The following is a 20969-nucleotide window of genomic DNA, read 5'->3' on the forward strand; positions in this document are numbered from 1 at the left end:
GCCATTAATTCTGACTTTGTCACCGTGGGATAACCATATTGTACACTTTTTTGCTAGAAAGTAAAATTGTCATTGGACAATATTAATAGTGGTGCATTAATAATTAATTTTGAACTTGTAGTGGCATGCTTATGGATATGTGCAGACACTAACAATTCCACCAGCCTCTTGCTTGTTTGAGGGTGGTATAATTGTAAAATCTTATATATATATATATAATCGTTCTAGTAGGGTCGGTTACTAGTTGTTACCTGGTTACCGATTGGTACCCGGTTATTGGCCGACTTTACACCCTTACTTGTGTAGAAGATTTGCAAAATAACTAAGGGTCAGAGCAGTACGTTAGGGGTGACAGCAGAACCACCTTTGATGCTTAAGTTAGCAAGAGTGAGATTGAAAGGACGTTTGGACATAATGTAAGCAAGAAGGGTGAGAGAGCTTGCGTACCTGAAATGGGGAACACAAACCTTTACCATTATAAAGGTTTTCCGTCTCTAGTTGGCAAATAGGCTCAATAAGGCAAGTATCAGAGGTCAAGGGGGCCAATATGGAAGGTGGTGCGTCTTCATAATTTAATTCCCTTTGGGTGACATCTCCAACAACTCATTTCCTTATTGAGTAGGTTCGAAACAAGCAAGACAACTAGTATCATAACGTACTTTCCTTTGAGAGAGTGCCCTAACGACTCTTCTCCTTATCAAGCAAGTTTGAAATAGGAAAGCAGTAAATAGGTGCATAACGTTTCTTATAGAATTTTTACCGTTTGGGGCATATGCGAGGTGGAAGGTTTTAGTGTTTCTACGTTTGTGTCACTTTGTCAACCCAGGCCTTAGACTTTGGTTGAGGTTGCCTTTGGGTCGGTGGTCCACAAATATTTGTGTTCTCCATACTATTTTTTACCTTTTCTTTATTTTTTTTCCCCAGTTTGTAAGAATGAAAAAAAAGTATAGACATAATTTCTATAGCTTAGAGTGAGTAACCTGGAAATTCTTCTTTCTGATCTCTCACACTTCTTGGACTTCTTCATTGGTTATGAAAGTAAATTTTGGGGCTAAATACAATTCTCCCTCTCAAAATTGCCACCCATTTTCAATTTGATTTCCAAAGTTTAAAAATTTGCAATATGTCGCCCAAGTTCCAAAATTGTCAATTTTGCCATTTTGTCTGGCTTATCCGTCAAACTAGTTGGAATTTTGAACGCGTGCGTGTCACGTGACTTTTTTTATACAAATTTGTCCGTTTTACCCTCATTCCAAAACGTCATTTTGCCCTATAGTCAACCACGTCACACCCAATAAGAAACCGACACATGTCTATTAAAATAAAAAATTAGAAAATCTACTAAAAATATAAATAAATAAAACAAAATATTGGTTTTTTTTTTTTTAAAAAAAAAAAATTAAAAAAAGGAAAGAAAATACTGAAGGGATGGCTGCCAGTTGGCTTGGCCACCCCCACTCGGCCACGCGCCACCCCCAGAGGTGGCCGGGGGTGGCCTTCGGCCACCTCCAAAGGCATTTAGGGATGGCTCGAAGGCCACCCTTGGCCACCTCTGGGGGTGGCTGCCGATTCAATATTTTATTATATTTTTTTTAAAAAAAAAATTAAAAACAAATATTTTTAAAAATTTGTAATTTGCCCCCACAAAGGTTTTAGAATTTTCAATTTACTCCCTAAAGGACAAAACGACGTCGTTTTAGAATGAATGTAAAACAGACAAATTTGCATAGAAAAATCACATGACACGCACACGTTCAAAATTCTATCTGGTTTGAAGGAAAAGGCAAACTAAATGGCTAAATTGAAAAATCAGGAAACTTGTGAGGGCACATTGCAAATTTTTAAACTTTAGTATCCAAATTAAAAATAGGTGACAACTTTAGGGGGGTGAATTATATTTAATCCTAAATTTTGATATTGCAATGAAGAGATTCATTTTAGGACTCTTTTATCTTTGTAGAGAGATTGGACAAATCATGAAATTTTATATAAAAATCACCATTCAAAATCCTTTAATGTAACCTTTCTTTCTTTCTTTTTTTCTTTTTTTTTATTACATTAATAAGAAGAGAAATGATTCTTTACCACCTAAATATACAACTTTTCACCACCTTGTCTATGTGGCAAGGTGGTCCCCTACTTTATTTTATTTTTTAAAAATAAAAAAATTCTAAAGTTAGTAGGGGACCACCTTGCCACATAGACAAGGTGGTGAAAAGTTGTATATTTAGGTGGTAGTGAATCATTACTCTTAATAAGAAAGTATATCATTTTTACCTGCTTACTTTTAGAAGCTAATTTAATTTGTTGAAAATTTCTGCCTGTATATATATATATATATATATAAACGAGTTACATAAATAAAGCAATAGTTAGACCGCTGACTCTCCGGGTGGTCCGTGGGGGAGATACGGTCGAAATCGAATGCCCCTCTCAGTCCGTAATAAGTAGCCAACAGGTTAATCCTACCGGACATGGGCAAGTCACCCCAAGCTTTCCTTGGCTCCCTCTCCTAATATCTCGCCCTTTTTCATTTTTCCGAGGTCGAAATCCAAACCCAAAACTCTTAACCCTAAGGGCCTCGTCGATTCACAGCGCTCGCATTGAATGCATAGGGAGAGCAAAAGGACAAAGTGATGGAGATGCAGTACAATCACAATCTATTCGAAAGGCGCCCCATTGTCAAGTCCAAGACCCCCGCCGTTAAATGGTTCAAAGAGTGGTAAAATAAATCTCAGTTTATTTTCTGTTTAAATAAATCTCAGTTCCATTGTATCGGTTTCTACGGTTAAATTACTGTCATTGTATGGTTTCTGAGAAAATTTATGTTCATACAAGAAGGAAAAGAATTTGTTGGATAGTATGGCCCTTTGTTGTTTTTGATTTTGATGATAATGGAAAAGTGCCATCCCAAGTAGGTGCTAGCCTTAGTCGTGTCAGTCGTGTGGATTTTTTTAGGCTTAAAATAGTGAGAATAATGTTTCTTTGCTTTAATTATTGTTGTTATTATTATTATTTTTTTCATGAAATTTGAGGAAAGTATAGTAGGTTTATTGTTTTCTTGTTTGGTTTCTTAGAAAGGGAGAATATTCCAGGTGTTATGAAGGAAAAGTATTGGATGTTAACGCCAAATTTATTGGTAAAGTTGGCTAGAGGTTTTTGTTTTTCTGTTGTCCCAGTAATACAAAATAGCAGTTCATGGGGTTCAATTGTGGGTTGATTGGTTGGTAGGAATGAGGGAGATAAAATAAAGTAAAATCTTGAATAAAAAAGCCTAATAGTTGTCTGAATTGTTGATTTTGTGCTTTTTTTTTTTTTGCTTCCCTTTTGCCAATTTTGAAACAATGAAAGATTTCACATTCTAGAGATAGATTAGTATTTATTAATTTGTTTTTGGTTGTTTTTAATATGTGATTTGGGTTTGAGGGAAGTAAATTCACTAGCCTAAAATTGGCTCAGGAAATATATTTGATTTTTGTGAATTTGAAGATACAAAATTTCCATTTTTTTTCTTTTTTAAATTATCCTCATATTTCCTAAGCCACAAAATGGGTAGGTGGAGGGGTATTTGGCAAAGGGGTGATTTGAAGAAGGTATTCACATTTCTGCTTTCCGAATATATGTGAGAACCAATGGGATACTTAAGAATAGAATATTTTATTATATCTTCGAGATTTACATGATTGGTTTGTGCCATCTGCTGTTTTCTTATGTGATGCGTGCTAATGATATGTCTGGTTTTCTTTTTAGGGTTCCCCAAGATGTTGTAGCAACTGGTGGGAAGTGCTCTCTCTTGAAATGGGTCACAGGTGTGTCTTACTTTCTTTTTACCTTGTCTGCCTTTTTTAAAGTTATTTTGCAATTTATCTTCTGGCAGAGGATTTTTCATGCACTTCTAGTTGTGGACACTTCTTTTTTCTTTCATGTTGTTTTAAACTAAATAAGTTCAAATTGAAAGAGTGAAGCAGCATTGCAATTTGGATTTCAATTGCCACTTCTGGTGTAGATGCTTCAACATTTAATTTCAGGATAAACGTTCACAACTTTTGAATGGGATGAACCTTTTTTTGGGTAAGTGATAATTTATTAGAAAGGAAAACAAAGAAATGGTTCTGATGCCATCATATGAATTTAAATGAGTCTGAAGATCAAGCACAAGTGTACATGTTTTAATCCAAAGATGAAGTTCATATTTAATGGTTTTTTTTTTTTTTTTTTATTATCTATTTTTTTTCTTTTACTAATTCCCCCCCCCCCCCCCCCCCCACCCTCCCCTAAAAAAAAAAAAAAAAAAAAAAAAAAATTCTACCCATATCCATATATGGTTCAACACTACAATAAGCTTCTGAGAATTCAGTTCACGTGAAAGTTATTGACCTAATCCAAAGTGAAAGTGCAAAAAACTATGTCCATCTTTTTCGAGTTAAAGCAAGCATTCGATAAAAGTCAGACATAGAGATAAGTTAGAAACTTAAGTTGGAAGAAAGATTTTAATCCAAGCGAGGATGTTGGGGCTGATCTGGGTTCATATGAGTTATTAATGCTTATCAAAGTGAAAAGAGATTGGCTTATTACTTATCAAAAAAAAAAAAAAATCAAAAGTGAAAAGAGAAGAATAAAGTCACCGGTTCAATAAATTTCTGCAAGTTTTCAACCATATGATTTGACTTGCTAACCTCATTACTATTCAAAGTGACTTGCCATTTTGGTCATTGCCTTTTATTCATGCCACGTATTTGAATTCAGTTAGTTGTTGGTCGTTGATTCTGCTTTTTGATGGGAGAAGGGTACTTTATGCTTGTGGATTTGAGTTGCACAAGGGTTCTTATCAGGATGTTCCTTGTTGGTCACAGCATATGCCATGAAATATCCTGATGAGGTAGTTCTGGTATTCTGCATGTTGGGTGTTTATCTACCTAGTCATATGGTCTTAAATTAGCATAGAATAGGTAAAAAGTTTCTTTCATAGTTGTTGTTCGTCATTGTATCTTCATGTAGTCGTCACACACAACTCTTGTGTTGGTATGTGTGTATGCGCTGCAAAAGATTATGCAGAGTTCCTAATTCTTTCGTTCCCTGTGTTGACATGTACTGAATATGAATGGTGGCTGGTGTCTAACCTAAAAACAATGTTGTTGTGTTAGCGTACATAGGAATTCTGGAATACTTTGTCCACTGTAGTCTTCTTTTGCATTCTCATTTTCTTGTGAAATATTTATCTGAGGGTTTGTAACTTTTTTGATCAGCAAATGAGTTTGGGGAGCCTTATTGGATTATTATAGGATGACTTTGTCATGTGAGTTTGGCCTCATTTTTCTCTTTGTTATCCTTCTCAGAGGAAACCTTGAACTCCTTGAAAGAGAAGGCAAAAGAGCCAGAGGCACCAGAGCCAGAACCAGAACCAACAACTGAAGTACTTTTCCTTTGCAGCTATGAAAGCTGTGGCAAGACCTTTATTGATGCTGGTGCCTTGAGAAAGCATTCTCACATCCATGGAGAGAGACAATATGTGTGTCACTATGAAGGGTGTGGAAAGGTATTGTGTCCAATTACTTTCCTTTGTACTTTTTTTTTCCTTTTTTTTCCTTTGTTTTTTGTCAATATTTGTTCAGTGTAATTCAGCAAAAGTGTGGGAAGTGGACATCAGTTTACTGTTTTGAATTGAAATGAATGGAGCAGAGAATTCAGATTCTGTGTACACTATGATAAGTTGCATTAGGAATAAAGCAACTGCAAAGTGGGTTTTATCATTGTTGACGTAGTACAGGTTTTATCAATTTTTATTTATTTATTTTAATTTTTATCAAAAAAAGAAAAGAAAAGAAAAGGTTGATTAAAACCTCTATGTGAATTTATGTGGTGGACTTCCATTTGTAACTTGTGGTTCTAGGGTTAGGAATTATAGACCGATGTGCTTAGGTTTTGTAGTTTGTATTTGAAAATAATGGATTTGCGTAGTGAAAAGGGGCTGAAACGGAGGACCATAGGTTGCTGGAAATTTCTGCAGCAATGATAGAGTTTGGATTGGTTTTGGTAGGTTGTTTGGCAGCTAATAGCTAGGGAAATATGTAGGCCTTTTGTGGTTTTGATAGGGGAAGGGAAAGGGGTTTGATTTGGGGGTTGTAAAGAGGCGAGAAGATGGTTCATATTAAATCTTTCCAGAGACTGTGAACAGTAACTTGAACAGTACTCATGAATGAAGAAGAAGATTAAGAGGCACTGGGGTGGGTGAGCCATCATAGATGTCAGGTGCTCACATGTATAGAATCTAAAGAGATAGGTTGTTTTGATTGCTTTTGATAGGTTGTTTGACGCAGAAGCCTTTCACAGACCAAACCACTCAAATTTTATTAATCGATCTTAATTTGTTTTAGTACAAGGGCCCCCTTGTATAGACTATACATCTTAATTTCTTCTAATAGGATTAAAACTCCTACTTTGGTTTCTAAACAAACCTTAATTAGACTGAACCAAAGCCCATATTTAACAAACCTATAAACTAAATAAGACTATCCTCTTATAAAATAAAAACCAAGGCTCATAACTATGGCCCATAACCAGCAATTACAGATTACAAAATACCCTTGACTTTAGATGTAACACCACTGTCCCACATTGGAAGAAATGAATCGCCCACATAGAATAAGTCCACATTGCTTAGTTACTAAGTGAAACTGAGCTTTATAAGGGATTATAGGAAAGCTCCAAATTTACTCTTCCTTTTCGGGTGAAAGCGCATATGTGTCTAGCGCTTTTTCCTAGGTCGTACAAATGGTATCAGAGCCATTTAGTAATGCTAGGCCATATGTTACTAGAGCACTACATGACGTGGCCCTGACAAAAACGTCAGAGGTTTAAGGAGGGAATTTGTAAGACCTTTATCCCACATTTGAAAGAGATGAGTAGCCTACATAAATGGTGGTTTATAAAGATACTCATAGGTATTAAGACCCATATTGCTTAGTTATTAGGTGAAATGGGCTTTATAAGAGAATTTAGGGAAGCTCCAAACTAACTAGTCTTTTTGGGGTGATAGCGTAGATGTGTCTAGCGTTTTTCCCTGAGTCGTTATACTAGAAGAACTATATATAAAATAAAACAAAACAGTATTGACCTAATTAATTATGATGGACACTTGTCCTTGGACCACAAAATGCTTCTTGAGCGGTTTTGCCTTGGTCTTAGGCTTCCAAAGAGGATGTTTTTGATTCAATATGCTGTAGACACGGCTGGTGCAACTTATGTGCTTTCCATATAAATTGTCTTTTGATGCATAGAACAAATTTGCAAAGTGCAACTAACGCTAGGTTTCATCTTGAGCAAGGGTAGTGTTTTTTTTTTTTCTTCCCTTTATAAGTAATCACGATATCATTAAAAGCGTTCATCTGGAAGGCCAAGGAGCACTGCGGTTTGGAAAATGGCGCCTATTTGATGCTTATGGAGCGAGCGAAAGAATAGGAGCTTTGAGGATTTGGAAAGTACTTTGGAAGAGATTCTTTCCTCATTCTATCTTTACATCTTTTGGAGTACGGCTTATGTCCACCCTTTGTCTTTTAATTTTGCTGACTTTCTCTCCCGTTTTTCTCTTTCTACTTAGGTGTTTTCTTTGTATACTCGCAGTGTACTAAAGGGCGCTTTACGCTTTTTTAATGAAATTGGTGCATAAGGCGCCTCCAGGTACACATGAAGTGTACAAGAAAAACCCACCAAGCTAGTAGGAGCAAAAAAAGAAAATAAATAAAGAAGGAAGGAAAAATCACGATAACTAATCGCCAAAGGAGAAACAAGAGTAGTTGTCCAAAGATACAGAGTATTAAAAAATAAAAACTTAAATCTTTTCCAAAGTTCTCTCATGATTCTTAAAACTTATGTCGTTCATTTCCCTTCATAGACACCACAAAAGGCATAAAGGCACCATCTTTTACACAACAACACTCCTAGTGCTGCCGATAATCCACCAACAAGCATACAAGTCAACTACTCATCGAGGCATAACCCAAGATGGCCCAAACCGAGTGAAGAAAACATTCTATATGGCACAGGCAACCTCACAATGGAGAAGAAGATAGTCTACAAATTCCTCATTCCTTTTACACATGCAACACCTATCGGGCTATCAACCACAATAGTGTGCCGCTTCCTTAGATTGTTCATGATAAGGATGTTTCCTAGGGCTGCTGACCAATCAAAAAAGGCCACCCTTAGTGGAATTATAGTCTGTCAGACACTCTTCCAAGGGAAACGAAAGCCATCATTACAACCCATGACACTGTAGAAAGATTTAACATCAAACAATACTCTTTTGGAAGAGACCTACCACAACTGTCTTTACTTTTTAGTCTCACTTCAACTACATACAACACTCTAAAAAATGAGGCAAAGACATCCACCTTTCGATCATTAGCCTCTTTATCAAAGCTCACATTCCATTAAATGGAATCACTAGAAAGCTCCAAGTGAGCAACAACAAAAGTATCTTTTGCGCAAGCAATGCTATATAATTATGGAAAGGTTTTCTTAAGGACTATATCCCCACACCACAGATTATGCTAGAATCTAACATTGGAGACATCTCCCACTTTAAATTTGGTATGACTTGAGAACTTCCCTCAACCCCTCCTAATATTCTTCCATTATCCCACTCCATACACCACAAGAGGCTCATTAGAGCACCACCCACTCCATGAACTGCCAAATTTAGAGTCCCAACGCCACTCTCCACCAAGCCCATGACACCAAAGCTATTAACCTGAGAGAGCAAGATTGAACATCATCAGGTTCCGAACTCCCAATCCTCCCTCAGAGATCGGTAAACAGACCTTGGACCAACTTACCAAGTGATATTTGAGGTCTTCGCCTAGCCCACTCCATTAGAAATCACGCTAAAGCTTTTCAATACAGTCAGCAACAGCCATAGGGAGAGGAAAGAAAAGATGCCTGATCCCAAAATGCCCATTTATCTTCTACGATGTAATTATGTGATGAACTTCCACTATTTTGATTTGCGAACCTGTAGGTAGACAGTCATTGAAGAGGTAATCACTTTCTTTTTCTTTTCTTTCTTTCTTTCATTTTTTTTTTTTTTTTTTTTTTTTTTTGTTTTCTTCACAAAGAAAACATTAAGCTCATTGGAAAGAGGTAATTATTAATAATGCAATGAAAATTAGTTAATCTTTTGAGGCGTAAAATCATGGGAATTTCCTGAGATGGTAGAGGCACAGATGAATAAAGTGAACTCAAATTACTCAAAGAAAACACAGGCATGGTAAGTTTGGAGATATCACTTTCTGATTTAATCTTGTAGGCTGAAATTGCAAACCAATGTAGATATGGTTGGGTTGTTGGGATGTGATTGAGTCTGGTTAACATTGAATTTTTTTTTCTTAGAATAAATTTTGTTCTGATTTCATGTAGTCTGACTGTTCACCCTCATGCTTCATCACTTGATGTTTTTTTTTTGTCCTTCATTAGATTTCATTGTATCTTTTCCCATTCCATCATGATCGTTTAACAATCTTAAAGAATTTGTCTATGTTCCAGAAATTTTTGGATAGTTCGAAATTGAAAAGACACTTTCTCATTCATACTGGAGAAAGAGATTTTGTATGTCCTCATGAAGGCTGTGGTAAGGTGATTAATCTGTCCACTGAGATTCTTCTTGTACTATTGATAGGCTCTTTTTTCTTTTATTTCTTGGTGTCTATAGTTGAGTTTGTATGTCAGGATTGGCTGTATATTTTACATGTTTCTTGTTGGGTCTTTCTATATATAGACACAAATATTTGAAGTGCTATATTGTGCATTGATTGTTTCATGTTATGGCCAAAATCTGTCACAGCTTTGTGGCATTTCGATTTTAGGAGGCAATTTGAAAAATATTCTCACTTTTTATTGGTGGTTTTGTTGAAATTCATTTTCCACAACCAGATTTGTTTAAAAAAAAAATTAACTGAATTCTGGATTATATATCAAGATTCAGGAGTTAAGTTGATGTAAGACCATCTATTGTATATTGGAGTTTGTTTCTTCCTCTCTAGTGTGTCTGTTGTGCATGTGGCAGTGCACGGATTTATGAGTACTTTCAAAGAAAACTGCAGTTGTCGCACCTGCATAAATCAATGTCTGGTTCACGTTGTGTGTGAAAACTAGGACCAGATATGATTCTTTGGTTGGTCAACAATATTATTCGAGGGCCACAGTCAACCAAGCATCTCCTGTATTATTTTTAGCCTCTTCATCAAGGAAGATTATGAATTTGTTATGAATGCTCTGTACCTTTTCGTATTGTGAGACCAGCTCAGATTATAGTCATAGCTACATTTCTACTTCAGAAAGCTTCCTTTATGCACTTATCATAAAAAAAAATAATAATAAAAAAAAAGAAAAAAAAAAAAGAAAAAGCTTTCTGTGTGTGTTTGTGTGCAATTGCGTTTGCGAGTGTGCTCCCGTGTCATATGTTTATTCTAAAAAAAATTTCAACTATGAAATACAGGCATTTTCTCTGGATTTCAACCTAAGGTCGCACATGAAAACGCATTCACAAGAAAACTATCATATATGCCCTTACACAGATTGTGGAAAGAGATATGCTCATGAGTACAAGCTAAAGAACCACATTGCATCTCACCATGAAAAGGTTGGTTCTACTTCTTCACTATTGCTGTTTCTGAAATAATTTTTGTGCTCTCTTGCTTTGCAATTGCTTTATTTTTTTTTATAAGTAAGAAAATTTCATTAAAAAAGCGTAAGGCGCCCCTAAGTACACAGGAAGTATAAACAGGAGCAACCCAGCTAGCCCACATGAAAAACCCATAAGAAACTACATACCCACAACACCCAAAACCCACATGAAACCCAAGATACAATAGAAACCCTCCAACAAACACCCAAGATACAAAGTAACCCCCATAATAAAATAAAACCCAATAGAACCCCCCATCCAACACCCAAGATACAAAGTAATCCCCCATAAAACAATAAAACCCAAGATTCAAAAGAAACCCCCCATCAAACACCCAAGATACAAAAGAACCCTCCATGATACAATAAAACCCAAGATACAAAGTAACCCCCCTCATACAAAAAAACATAAAGCATATTTGGTTTTTAGGGCATCCAATTTTTTTTCTCTTGAAATAAAGGTCAAGTTTTCATTGCTAATAATCTTCTATATTTTTTATCGACTTGAATACTATCTCAATTCAATTCAACCAAGCTTTAATTTCAAAAAAAAAAAATTCAATTAAGTCCACTTTATGGATCCTCTAACTAATTTGGGCCAACCAAATGTAATTTTCCCCTATCTAAAATTGCACTCTGTCACCTCCCTTATTAAAATGTTTTGTTCTTTAATATATCTACCTGTGTCATTTTTACCCTTTCTTTTCCCGCTTTACATTCTACAAATTGAATTAAATCACTTTCTCATCTTCTCCTCTATAGAAACCACTCCTACTTCTAAATGGACGACTTCATTCTTTACTTATCTTTTCAAGTATACCAAATTATCCATCTTAATTTTCTCATTTCCTCTATGCTCGTTTTGGGCACGTGCTTTTGAAACAACTAACATTTTGTACTATGGACAATAGCTGGTCTTACGTTTGTCCTACAGATCCTCCCAACTTAATAGGTATTCTACAATTATAAATACTGACTGGCATGAATAATACTATCTGCATGGCTTTTTTTCATATTATTTTGTTTCGAATTACTTATCAATCACGTGGGTTTTCTGCTGTTTTCTTTCACAAGACAACATAAATGCTTGTTCAATGAAGGGTACTTATAAGTCTGTTGACTGAAATAATATCAATCCTTCTTGTGTGTTTTTCCTTGGGTTTTTTTTTTTGTTTTTTTGGTTGTGGTGTGGGAATCATTCATTTTGTTAGTTATAACTCTTCAAAGTCGTTGTAACAAAGCTGTTCCATCTTGAAAGGCACTACCACCAAAGGTTGGTTTTATCACCAGAAGTCGTGATAAATAGATGTAAATCTTGTCAATTCTTGAATCGTGAAGACAATATGATACATAGTCTATGACAGTCGCATCTCAACTGTAGTGCAGAATTTGACTCATGATGAATGTGATACAAAAGGCAGTTGGATTCTTGTTCCTTCAATTCCTATGTAAAACTTAACAGAGTTATTTGACTTTCCATAGAACATTTGAAAAAGTTTTGAACTTTATAGGAGGCCAAAGGGAAGGACCATCTTCTGCATTTCATATGGACAATACCATTTTATAGATGACATATTTTGGAGAACAAGCATCTTCCCATACTATTTTCTCACCTAAAAAACTGAGACTTGATTTTGCTCATTTCACCATTAATTTGCAGAGTGTGACCGTGGAGGTGACCAAATACACCCCCCCTCCAGATAAGCAGAGTAAAACTCCCAAGCCTTCTTCTGGGGCTTATGGCTCTGCATCATCTGACCGCCCTTACGCTTGTCCTTATGAAGGGTGCGAAAAGGCCTACATCCATGAATACAAGCTTAAACTCCATTTGAGGGATAGGCATCGTGGCCACATCTCTGATGAGAATGCAGAGAATGCCGCTGCTAATGCTGATAATGAGATGGATGAAGCCAGTGACCAAGATGCCTACGGTGGAAAACGTGCAAACGGCAAAAATCAGAAACAAAGCAGGTCCAAACCAAACTTGAAATTGCCTCCTCCAAAAGTTGCGCAGCGTAAAGGCTTGACTCAGTCTTCTATCCCTGTGAATGTAACGAAAAAATCATGGCCAGTCAAAGAAGAAGCTTATGAGGAAGAAGATAGTGAAGAAACTGAGGAGGATCGTGACAACGTTGAGGATGGTTGGAGGTATGGGGAAAACAATGAGGACGATGATGAAGAAACAGAGTTTGAAGACTAGATCTTAATCATGGTACTCTGAATGTAACCTATCTTTTCACCTTCTTTTTCTCTTTCTATATATCTGTTATTGTTTGAATTGTCGATGGGCTTAATTACCCATTTTGTATTCCAAGCATATAAAGAAAATAGCAAAATTCCGATTGAAATTGTCTTTTTTTTTTTTTTTTTGGAATATTGTCAATAGTTAATAGTAAGTTTATATTACGTAGAAGTTCCCAACACTCTGATATTGGAATCAAGTCTAAAGTAAACATGGATTGTGACATTAGCTTTTGTTGCCTGCTCTCTCTCTCTCTCTCTCTCTCTCTCTCTCTCTCTCTCTCTCTCTCTCTCTCTCTCTCCAATGTAGGAGTTAATAATCTATGGGATTTTTTAACGCACAAGCTGGCATGTTAATTATTGGATGCTATAGTTGAAATAAGCACTCTCACTCAGTCATTGAAGCTAAGGGATGCCCTGCTTATAGAGTTTAAACAAGATCTTTTTAGAGCTTTTAGAACTCTACATATATAGTATAATGTTCATGAAGAACTTGGGTTTTCTCAAATACAGAGCTAAAAGATCTTTCTTTTTGCTAAAAACAGTTCTTTCTCTATAAAAATAGTTTGCACACCTTACAGCAGGAGATGGAGACGGAAGAGTGGGCGCAGTCGGGTGGAGGTGAAGTCGTAAGCACAATCACGGTCGACAAAGGAGCTGGAGGCGACACAATAGTAGCACATGGAGGACTCCAACCTCGTGATCCAGAACCTGATGCGACTGACTAACCAAGCTGTTGGGGGTGGCGATGGTGGTGTTTGTGCCATCAGCTTGTCCTTATGTGGCGGAAGTTGATGGAGCCCATTCCACTTGAATTGGTTGGAGGCCTGTTCGAACCTCAAGCTCTCGAGCAAGGCCTTCAACCTCATGATCACTCTTGCCTGTACCCCTGTCATCTGCCTGGTTGCTCCTCCTCCTAGCGATGGTGCTAGGTGATGTGGTGTGGAGTATACCAATAATAAAAACCACTCGCAATATAACAAATCCTTTTAAGATATGGTCTATATGAGGGTGTCAAACCTCAAGATTTGTTGGTTTTGTATAGTTGAGTTTACCAAGATTAATTGTAATATAATACAAAAAAAAAAAAAAAAAAAGGTTGATTGGTTTGTAGCAATTATTACTAAAGTAAAAAGTAAATGAAAATGTAATGTGGTATGGAGAAATATAGATGATTGATCTCACCTCTAACCTCATCATAATGGTAAATTGCATTTAACATGAGAATTTCACGTACATGAATAGTATGACTCGTGTGTGTGTGTGTCAAGCACCCAACAATATCGTCAAGAAAATTCTTTCATTAAGAAATAAACATAGTTCATCTTTCAGCAATGTATGAATGATCTACCTAAACTAAGGTGTAGAACAATTCATTCTTCCTAAGGATGGGCCATATCAAATATTCAAATTAGCTTACACATAATCAAAGTCTAAGCATAACTCATCTTTCGGCAATGATATATAGATTTACCGAAATTAAACTAAGGTGTAAAGCAATTTATTCTTCCTAGTCATGGCCTATCAAACCTTCTTGATTTGTGTCCATTAAAACAGTTGTAAATTCATCGTTCACATATTCACAGAAAATATGAACGTTGAGTTCAATCAAGATAAATAGTTTTCTAAGACAAGATAAACAATTTCTCAAAATCAAATATAAACATTAGAAACAATCTCAAGATGATGGAAAAAAACTCATATTAAATGCTCCACTCCAAAGACTCTCTCTCCCCTCACTCCTCGCTTCTCTTTCTCTCTCTTCACTCTAGCGGTGGCGCGTGGAGGTGTGTCACGCTAAGGCTTTGCTTCTTTCAGCCTTTTCTGCGATTGACGTCCAGCGGTGCTTCCATTGGAGCTATTCTAGGGTTAGTTTTCTTTGTCTTTACCAACGGGTTAAAGCTTTCAACGGAGCTTTTCTGGGTCAGTTTTCTTTAGTCTTCTCCGACGGGATATTTCACTGGCATGTCTTCGTGGTGTTTCTTTTATAGGCCTTTTAGTAAACCAGAGATGGAGCATCGATTCTCCGTGGAAGCCAAAGCTTTCTACTTTTCAGTGAAGACTAAGGTGTCTGAGATTCGCTTGGAGGAAAGGAGGAAGGGGTTTTGTAGGTATATCTTTATGGGTCTCTAATGTTCTGAGTGGTTGTTGACCACTGCAGAGGAGGCGCGGAAGGAACCAGTGAAGGACTTTGTAAAGTTCTATCGCGAAGATGTGAAAGCCTTGATGGTTAGTAGAGGTGGTAATAAGGCCGATCGTTACCTTGAGGTGGCTGCATACGCTGAGGGTGGTCGTAAAAGGGTTATTTGGCTCCCTGAAGGCTGTGAAGGTTGGGGCTAGTCTCGATTTATGGGTGAGTTACGGAAGATGCTTACTTTTCTTGGATCAAATGCTCGGTCGCTGGTTTCTAAGGCGTCTCCATCTTTTACGAAAGTGGTTCAAGGGGAAGTTGTTTCTCATGTCAAGCATCCTGGGCTACGGACTTCAAAGTCAGAGCTGCGTGGGTTGGATCTGGCTTTCAGAGGCGTGGTGTAAGGTGGTAGAAGATGGGAGAATGGCGGTGAATTGCTATGCTTTGGACGAGAAACCGCACGGATCAACGAAGAAGAAGAGGAATCCCATCTGCTTCCATGGTGGCAATGAGGCTAGGAAGAAGAAGCTAGGGCTTTCTTGTTCGTGGAAGAAGCTTCTAAAGTGGCTTTGGGCTGCTTTGGATCAGGTTTCAGCTTCTATGTTCAAGTGGGCTGGGACTAAGGCCTTGGTGTAGAAATTTTTTGCAGGCCTTGGGTTAGCTTCAGTGGTCTCTGATACTGGTTTTCTGGGTTTGTCTGCTGATTTGGAACCCGATTCCATTCTTGGTCAGCCCGAGACGTTGTTGGTTACTTGCATGTCCGTCTTCGAGGACATTATCTCTAGGTTCTCTCCCCTCCCCTCCCCTCCCCCCCCACAAGTCACTAGATTTTTGTCTTCGGCGACTCTAGTTGCTTCTACCTGGTCTAAGGTAAGTAATGTTGTTGGGTCTTTATCTTTGGATACCTCTTCTTTGGTCACTACTTGTTCGATTCTTCAGTCCTTGTTCGACAAGTGGCCTCTGCAAGTCTCCTCTTCTCGTCAGTCTTGCATCACCTCCTCTCAATTTGTTTATGGGGTGGTTGAGTTGGGTAAGAGGTTGCGTTCCTCTTCTCTTGCGTTGCCGAACTCTAAGTTGTTCCAGAAGTAGAAGTTTTTTACCAGAAGGCGGGGAAGCCAGAAAAGTTCAAATGGAGGAGAAGTTTTTTTCCGATTCTATGGAAGCTTTGAGGCCAGTTGCTCAAGTGCCAGGGCCTCTCTCTCCCCTTCCGCCTATCAGTGATCCAGCTGAGAAAGTAACAGTTCCTGTGAAGGATATGGGTAAGTCTTCCTCTCTGATGAGGGGTTTCCTTCGACGGGGATTTCTCAATCCAAGCTCGGTTGTGCAAATTACTTCGATTGTTAGGGAAGGTGTGTTGTCTCCGGGTTCTCATACCACCATTAAGGGATCGGATTTCAGGGTGAATGGTTTGACCCAATCCCAAAAGTGGCCATTAGGTTTTGGTCCGTATTGGGAGATGGTTGCGTGAGAGCAAAGCGACGAGGTATGGGATGGGGAGGATGGCGACTCCCCTTACCCTCTGGGTGTTTTACCTCCCGATTTGGTCTTGGATTGGAAGTTGGATAGTGTTGAGGATTTGGATCTGTCCTTGGCGATTTTGGAAGCCATTGAAGAGGACTACCATCAAGGAGTTGAGGCAACACGTCCTGGGACCAAAGGTAGGAGGGAAGTTCTGAATCTGGTAAGCTCCATCAACTACGATGATTCTAGCATGTCATCCTAGCTTTGGAAAGGCAAGGCGCACATGGTGTAGGTTTGGGTTCTCCCGAAGGTTTTGGGTTTGTGAAATTGGGTTTTTGAGGGTTGGGTTTTCTTTCTTATTGTAGGCTGCTTTGGTTGTTCCTATATATACTTCTTGCGTACTTAGGGGCGACTTACGTTTTTTTAATAAAACCTATATTACTTATAAAAATTAAAAATTAAAAAAAAAATCTCAAGATTAAATAACCAAGACTCATGTTCATAAAACTCCCTAGAGAAAACACAATTACACCATTACGACTTGAAAAGGGCTACATTAATATCCTACAGAAGATTTAGCCGCACATGTAGACGTTGGAAATCATCTTTGTTGGTGAGAAATCTATCCCAAATCGCTGTTAGAAATTCTTCACTTTTTCTCTAAGGCCCTAGCCTTTAATCCTGTTGATTTCTATTCTTTAATGTAATCTAATCCGACCTCCTTTAATTTGGACGAGTCTAGGGTATTTATATAGAGGACAAGTGAAATCTTTACGAATTTGTACAAATCAGAACATCTAATCCAAATAGAAATCGTAAAACAACTCCTAAGTGAATTCGGTGTCTTGCTGTCAACTCTGGGGTTTGCAATTGCGCTTGAGCCCAAGTGTTTTTGCGCTCGAGCTAAAGTGGCACTCGAGCCTAATTCTTTTTTCCCTCTAGCCCAATGTATTGATGTCCTGTGCGCACGAGTCTTTTTACTGTGCTCGAGCTCCTGATGCGCTTTTCCCTTGGGTTCCTAAGAGTGTTGTTAACATAAAAACAATACAAAACATCATATCACAATGAAACTAAGAGGCTAATATATGTGAGCTAGGGGCTTGAATGTGCAACATTCAATGCTCATCACACCCTTAAACTTACATATTGCTAGTCTCTTAGCAATACAAAACAAAACTTAAAGAAATAGAATGCAAACTACAATACTTCCTCTTTCGTGGGAAACAAGATTGCATTTAGCATATGCAAAGTATTTTAAACCCCTAGGCCTCCCTAGTGGACAAATGAAGTCTCGTGAGGGTTTGCCTAAAATGCTACCCACGAACATTATGCCAGTCATATTATCCATAAGATAGAAGTATCACAAAACAATGTTTCTTATTCATTAGCGAGCTTAACAAGATAAGCTAAATCTTCAAAACTTTTAAGAATTCCGAAGTTTAAACATTTACCAATGGTTGGTTGAGGCAACACAAGTGCAAATTGGTGTAAAGTGAACTAACACACAATTATGAAACTTCAAATTAATTCTAATGTGCATGATTCAATACTTAAAAATTCAATGGGATCCCCATTAGATGAAACAACCAAGACATGATGATATTATTCAATTTTTTCTTTCTTTCTTTTTATCAGGATGTGCAATGTTTAGCTCCCTTAAGCTTTCTAGTGGACCCATGTATCGAGTGTTAGGCCAATGACTCCCAAACAAAACGGTTTTAGGGCACTAGGTGTTAAAAACCCATATGAGCTTACTAACTCGAGTCAAAAGGCTATGAAGTTAAACTTAGTCATACTATCAATCAATCCAAACTTCTCACATTTTGACTTGAATACTCAATGCTTAATAAGGCAAGAAGTCCAGTTACTCAGTTGAAAAATTCAATTGTTTTTTATATATATAACAAGTCACCCAACTCATTTCAAGACATTAAAAACAGACACAATCAAACTTGCATGTCATACCTCACAGCTGCGTGCCAATGTGCTTGTAGCAGATTCAAAGTAAAACATATGCAATCTCATGTGTCAAAGGTAAGTGCCAAGACTTAGATTCCCTAATGAAATGATCATGTGTTCAAAATATTAAACTCGCCAATAAAATGCAAATCACAATTAAAGTTTAACCCAAAAAAAATTCTCAGAAATAACATGATCAGGCCATCCACAACATGTATAATATGGCAACAAAATGTCTTTCCTTACCCCTAAACTTAAATGATACATTATCCTCAATGTATAGATAGAGATACAATATCGGGTGGAAATGAAATGGTAGGGTGAAAGTACTCCCCAAAACTTCGACGCAAAATCGCATGTCTTGAAAAGCAAGGCACTACTCCAGCCATATAATAAAAATAGGCATCATGAAAAATAACAGGAGAAGTGTCAGTAAGAGAACAAAATAAAAATAAACAAAAAGAAAAAGACAGGAATGTAGTGGGTTGCCTCCCATAAGCGCTAAGTTTAACGTCTTCAGCCAGACCCATCAAAACTGACATCCTATGGGTTGATCAATGAATGGGGGTGAAAAACAACCCTTATTCAGAATGCCAGGAAGTGAGTCTTCAACAAATTTTTTCTGTATGTTTAGGAAGAAATGCTCATTCTTAGACGGTGGTTTCTGGGCGGCACTGAAGATGTTGCGCTTTAGTCTCACTTTCTCAATAGGCTCTTTGAGATAGTGAGGAAAATGAGCACTTGGCTCATATTCCATCTCAAAATGAACTGGGTATAAAATTGGATCTTTTGGGGGTTCAAAATGCTCATTCTTCCTATCCTCGATTTCGTTGTCAATTATCCTCACACTGGGTGGATGTTGGCCTCAATCAGTTCATAATAAGAACTACTTGAAGCATTTTCATCAATCATGTAGTTTGGAGAATTGTCTTCTGATTGACTCCAAAGCTCTTCTTCCTCTGTCTCATTGAGTGCATTAACAAGCTGGTTCACTTAGAATTCCAACTTATGCTGCAATTTAGTGTCTGCCTCAAGTTTTCCAAGGGCTGCCAACATTTTATCCTTAAAGCCAGCATTATATGGAGATGAATGCCATTGCTGGTGGGGAGGATGGAAGTCGAATGGTGGATCTGAATTTGCCATGACTTGAGCTTACCCAGAGAAATTGTGATGGTTTCTCCATCCCAGGTCAAAACAATCGGAGTAAGGATCTTTCGCCGGTTCGGAGAAAGCCACTAGCTCTAAATCAAAGTGATCAAATTCAAAGTGAATTCGATAACCTTCACATAGATCCATAGCCATGGTGTAAGGTCAAGGTCACACAAATTAATGAAAGTGACAAAGAATGGCGACCAATCATACTTTAAGCAAAAACAAATACCAATATATACAAAATAAAAACGAAAATCTAGAGGTTATAGCTTTTCATGGGGCATGCAGTAGTTGCATTACTACTCGGTTGTCACTGGTCTGCTCTCAATTGCACTCAATCTCAAAGGGTATGCGCTTGAGCCCTTCTGTGCAGCAGTGATGCGCTTAAGCTTAATTGGAATTACGCTCGAGCTCTTTCTGGCAGTGCTAAACCTAAAAACAGAAACTAAAATATACACGTAAAAAAATAAAAATTAAACAGTACAATTTTCCTAAGTTATGAATCAATATTAAAATTAATCCTAACAACTTTAACGACGTAACCGTAAACAATCCACAGCAACTGCGCCAAAAATTAATGAGATGTGGAGTGTACCAATAATAAAAACCACTCGTAACAGAATGAATCCTTGTAAGATAATGTCTATGTAAGGGTGTCGAACCTCAAGGATTGTTGGTTTTGTATCGTTAAATTTACGAAGATTAATTGTAATATAGTCCAGAAAAAAGAGTTGATTGGTTTGTAGCAATTATTATTAAAGTAAAACCTAAATGAAAGTGTAACGTAGTAAGGAGAAATATAGGGGATTGATCTCACATCTGACCTCATCATACTGGTAAATTGTATTTAACATGGGAATTTTAGGTACATGAATAATATGACGCATGTATGTGTGTCAAGCACCTAACGATGTCGTCAAGAAAATTCTTTTATTAAGAAATAAGAATAGTTCATCTTTCGGCAAGATATGAATACTCAACCTAAACTAGGGTGTAGAACAGTTCATTCTTCCTAGGCATGGGCTATCAAATATCCAAATTAGCTTTCACATAATCAAGGGCTAAGCATAACTCATCTTTCGGCAAGGATAAATAGATTTACCTAAATTAAACTAAGGTGTAAAGGAATTTATTCTTCCTAGGCATAGCTTATCAAACCCTTTTGATTTTGTGTCAATTAAAATCGTTGTAAAACTATCGTTCACATAATCACAAAAAATATAAATGTTGAGTTCAATCAAGTTAAATAATTTTCTAAGACAAGATAAAAGATTTGTCAAAATCGAATATAGACATTACAAACAATCTCAAGATTAAACAACCAATACTCATGTTCATAAAATTC

The 20969-nt window shown here is 37.3% G+C and overlaps 1 protein-coding gene across 1 annotated transcript; it reads left to right on the top strand.

The window, feature by feature from the left end:
• The first annotated feature begins 2370 nt into the window (after positions 1-2370).
• Positions 2371-13028, top strand: LOC133882777 (zinc finger transcription factor YY1). Its single transcript, XM_062321989.1, has 6 exons — positions 2371-2722; positions 3751-3809; positions 5337-5536; positions 9541-9630; positions 10493-10636; positions 12341-13028. Exons 1-6 carry the CDS (start codon positions 2637-2639, stop codon positions 12878-12880), a joined length of 1119 nt encoding a protein of 372 aa, XP_062177973.1. The 5' UTR covers positions 2371-2636; the 3' UTR covers positions 12881-13028.
• Positions 13029-20969: the final 7941 nt, after the last annotated feature.

The sequence above is a fragment of the Alnus glutinosa genome, chromosome 11 (assembly GCF_958979055.1).
Source record: "Alnus glutinosa chromosome 11, dhAlnGlut1.1, whole genome shotgun sequence".
Lineage (NCBI taxonomy): Eukaryota > Viridiplantae > Streptophyta > Magnoliopsida > Fagales > Betulaceae > Alnus > Alnus glutinosa.

Excerpts from the sequence above, each read along its gene's own strand:
- LOC133882777 (XM_062321989.1), top strand. The coding sequence starts at position 2,637 with ATGGAGATGCAGTACAATCACAATCTATTCGAAAGGCGCCCCATTGTC. Across the intron at positions 3,810-5,336 it reads TCTCTTGAAATGGGTCACAG|AGGAAACCTTGAACTCCTTG; the intron begins GTGTGTCTTACT and ends TATCCTTCTCAG. Across the intron at positions 5,537-9,540 it reads ACTATGAAGGGTGTGGAAAG|AAATTTTTGGATAGTTCGAA; the intron begins GTATTGTGTCCA and ends TCTATGTTCCAG.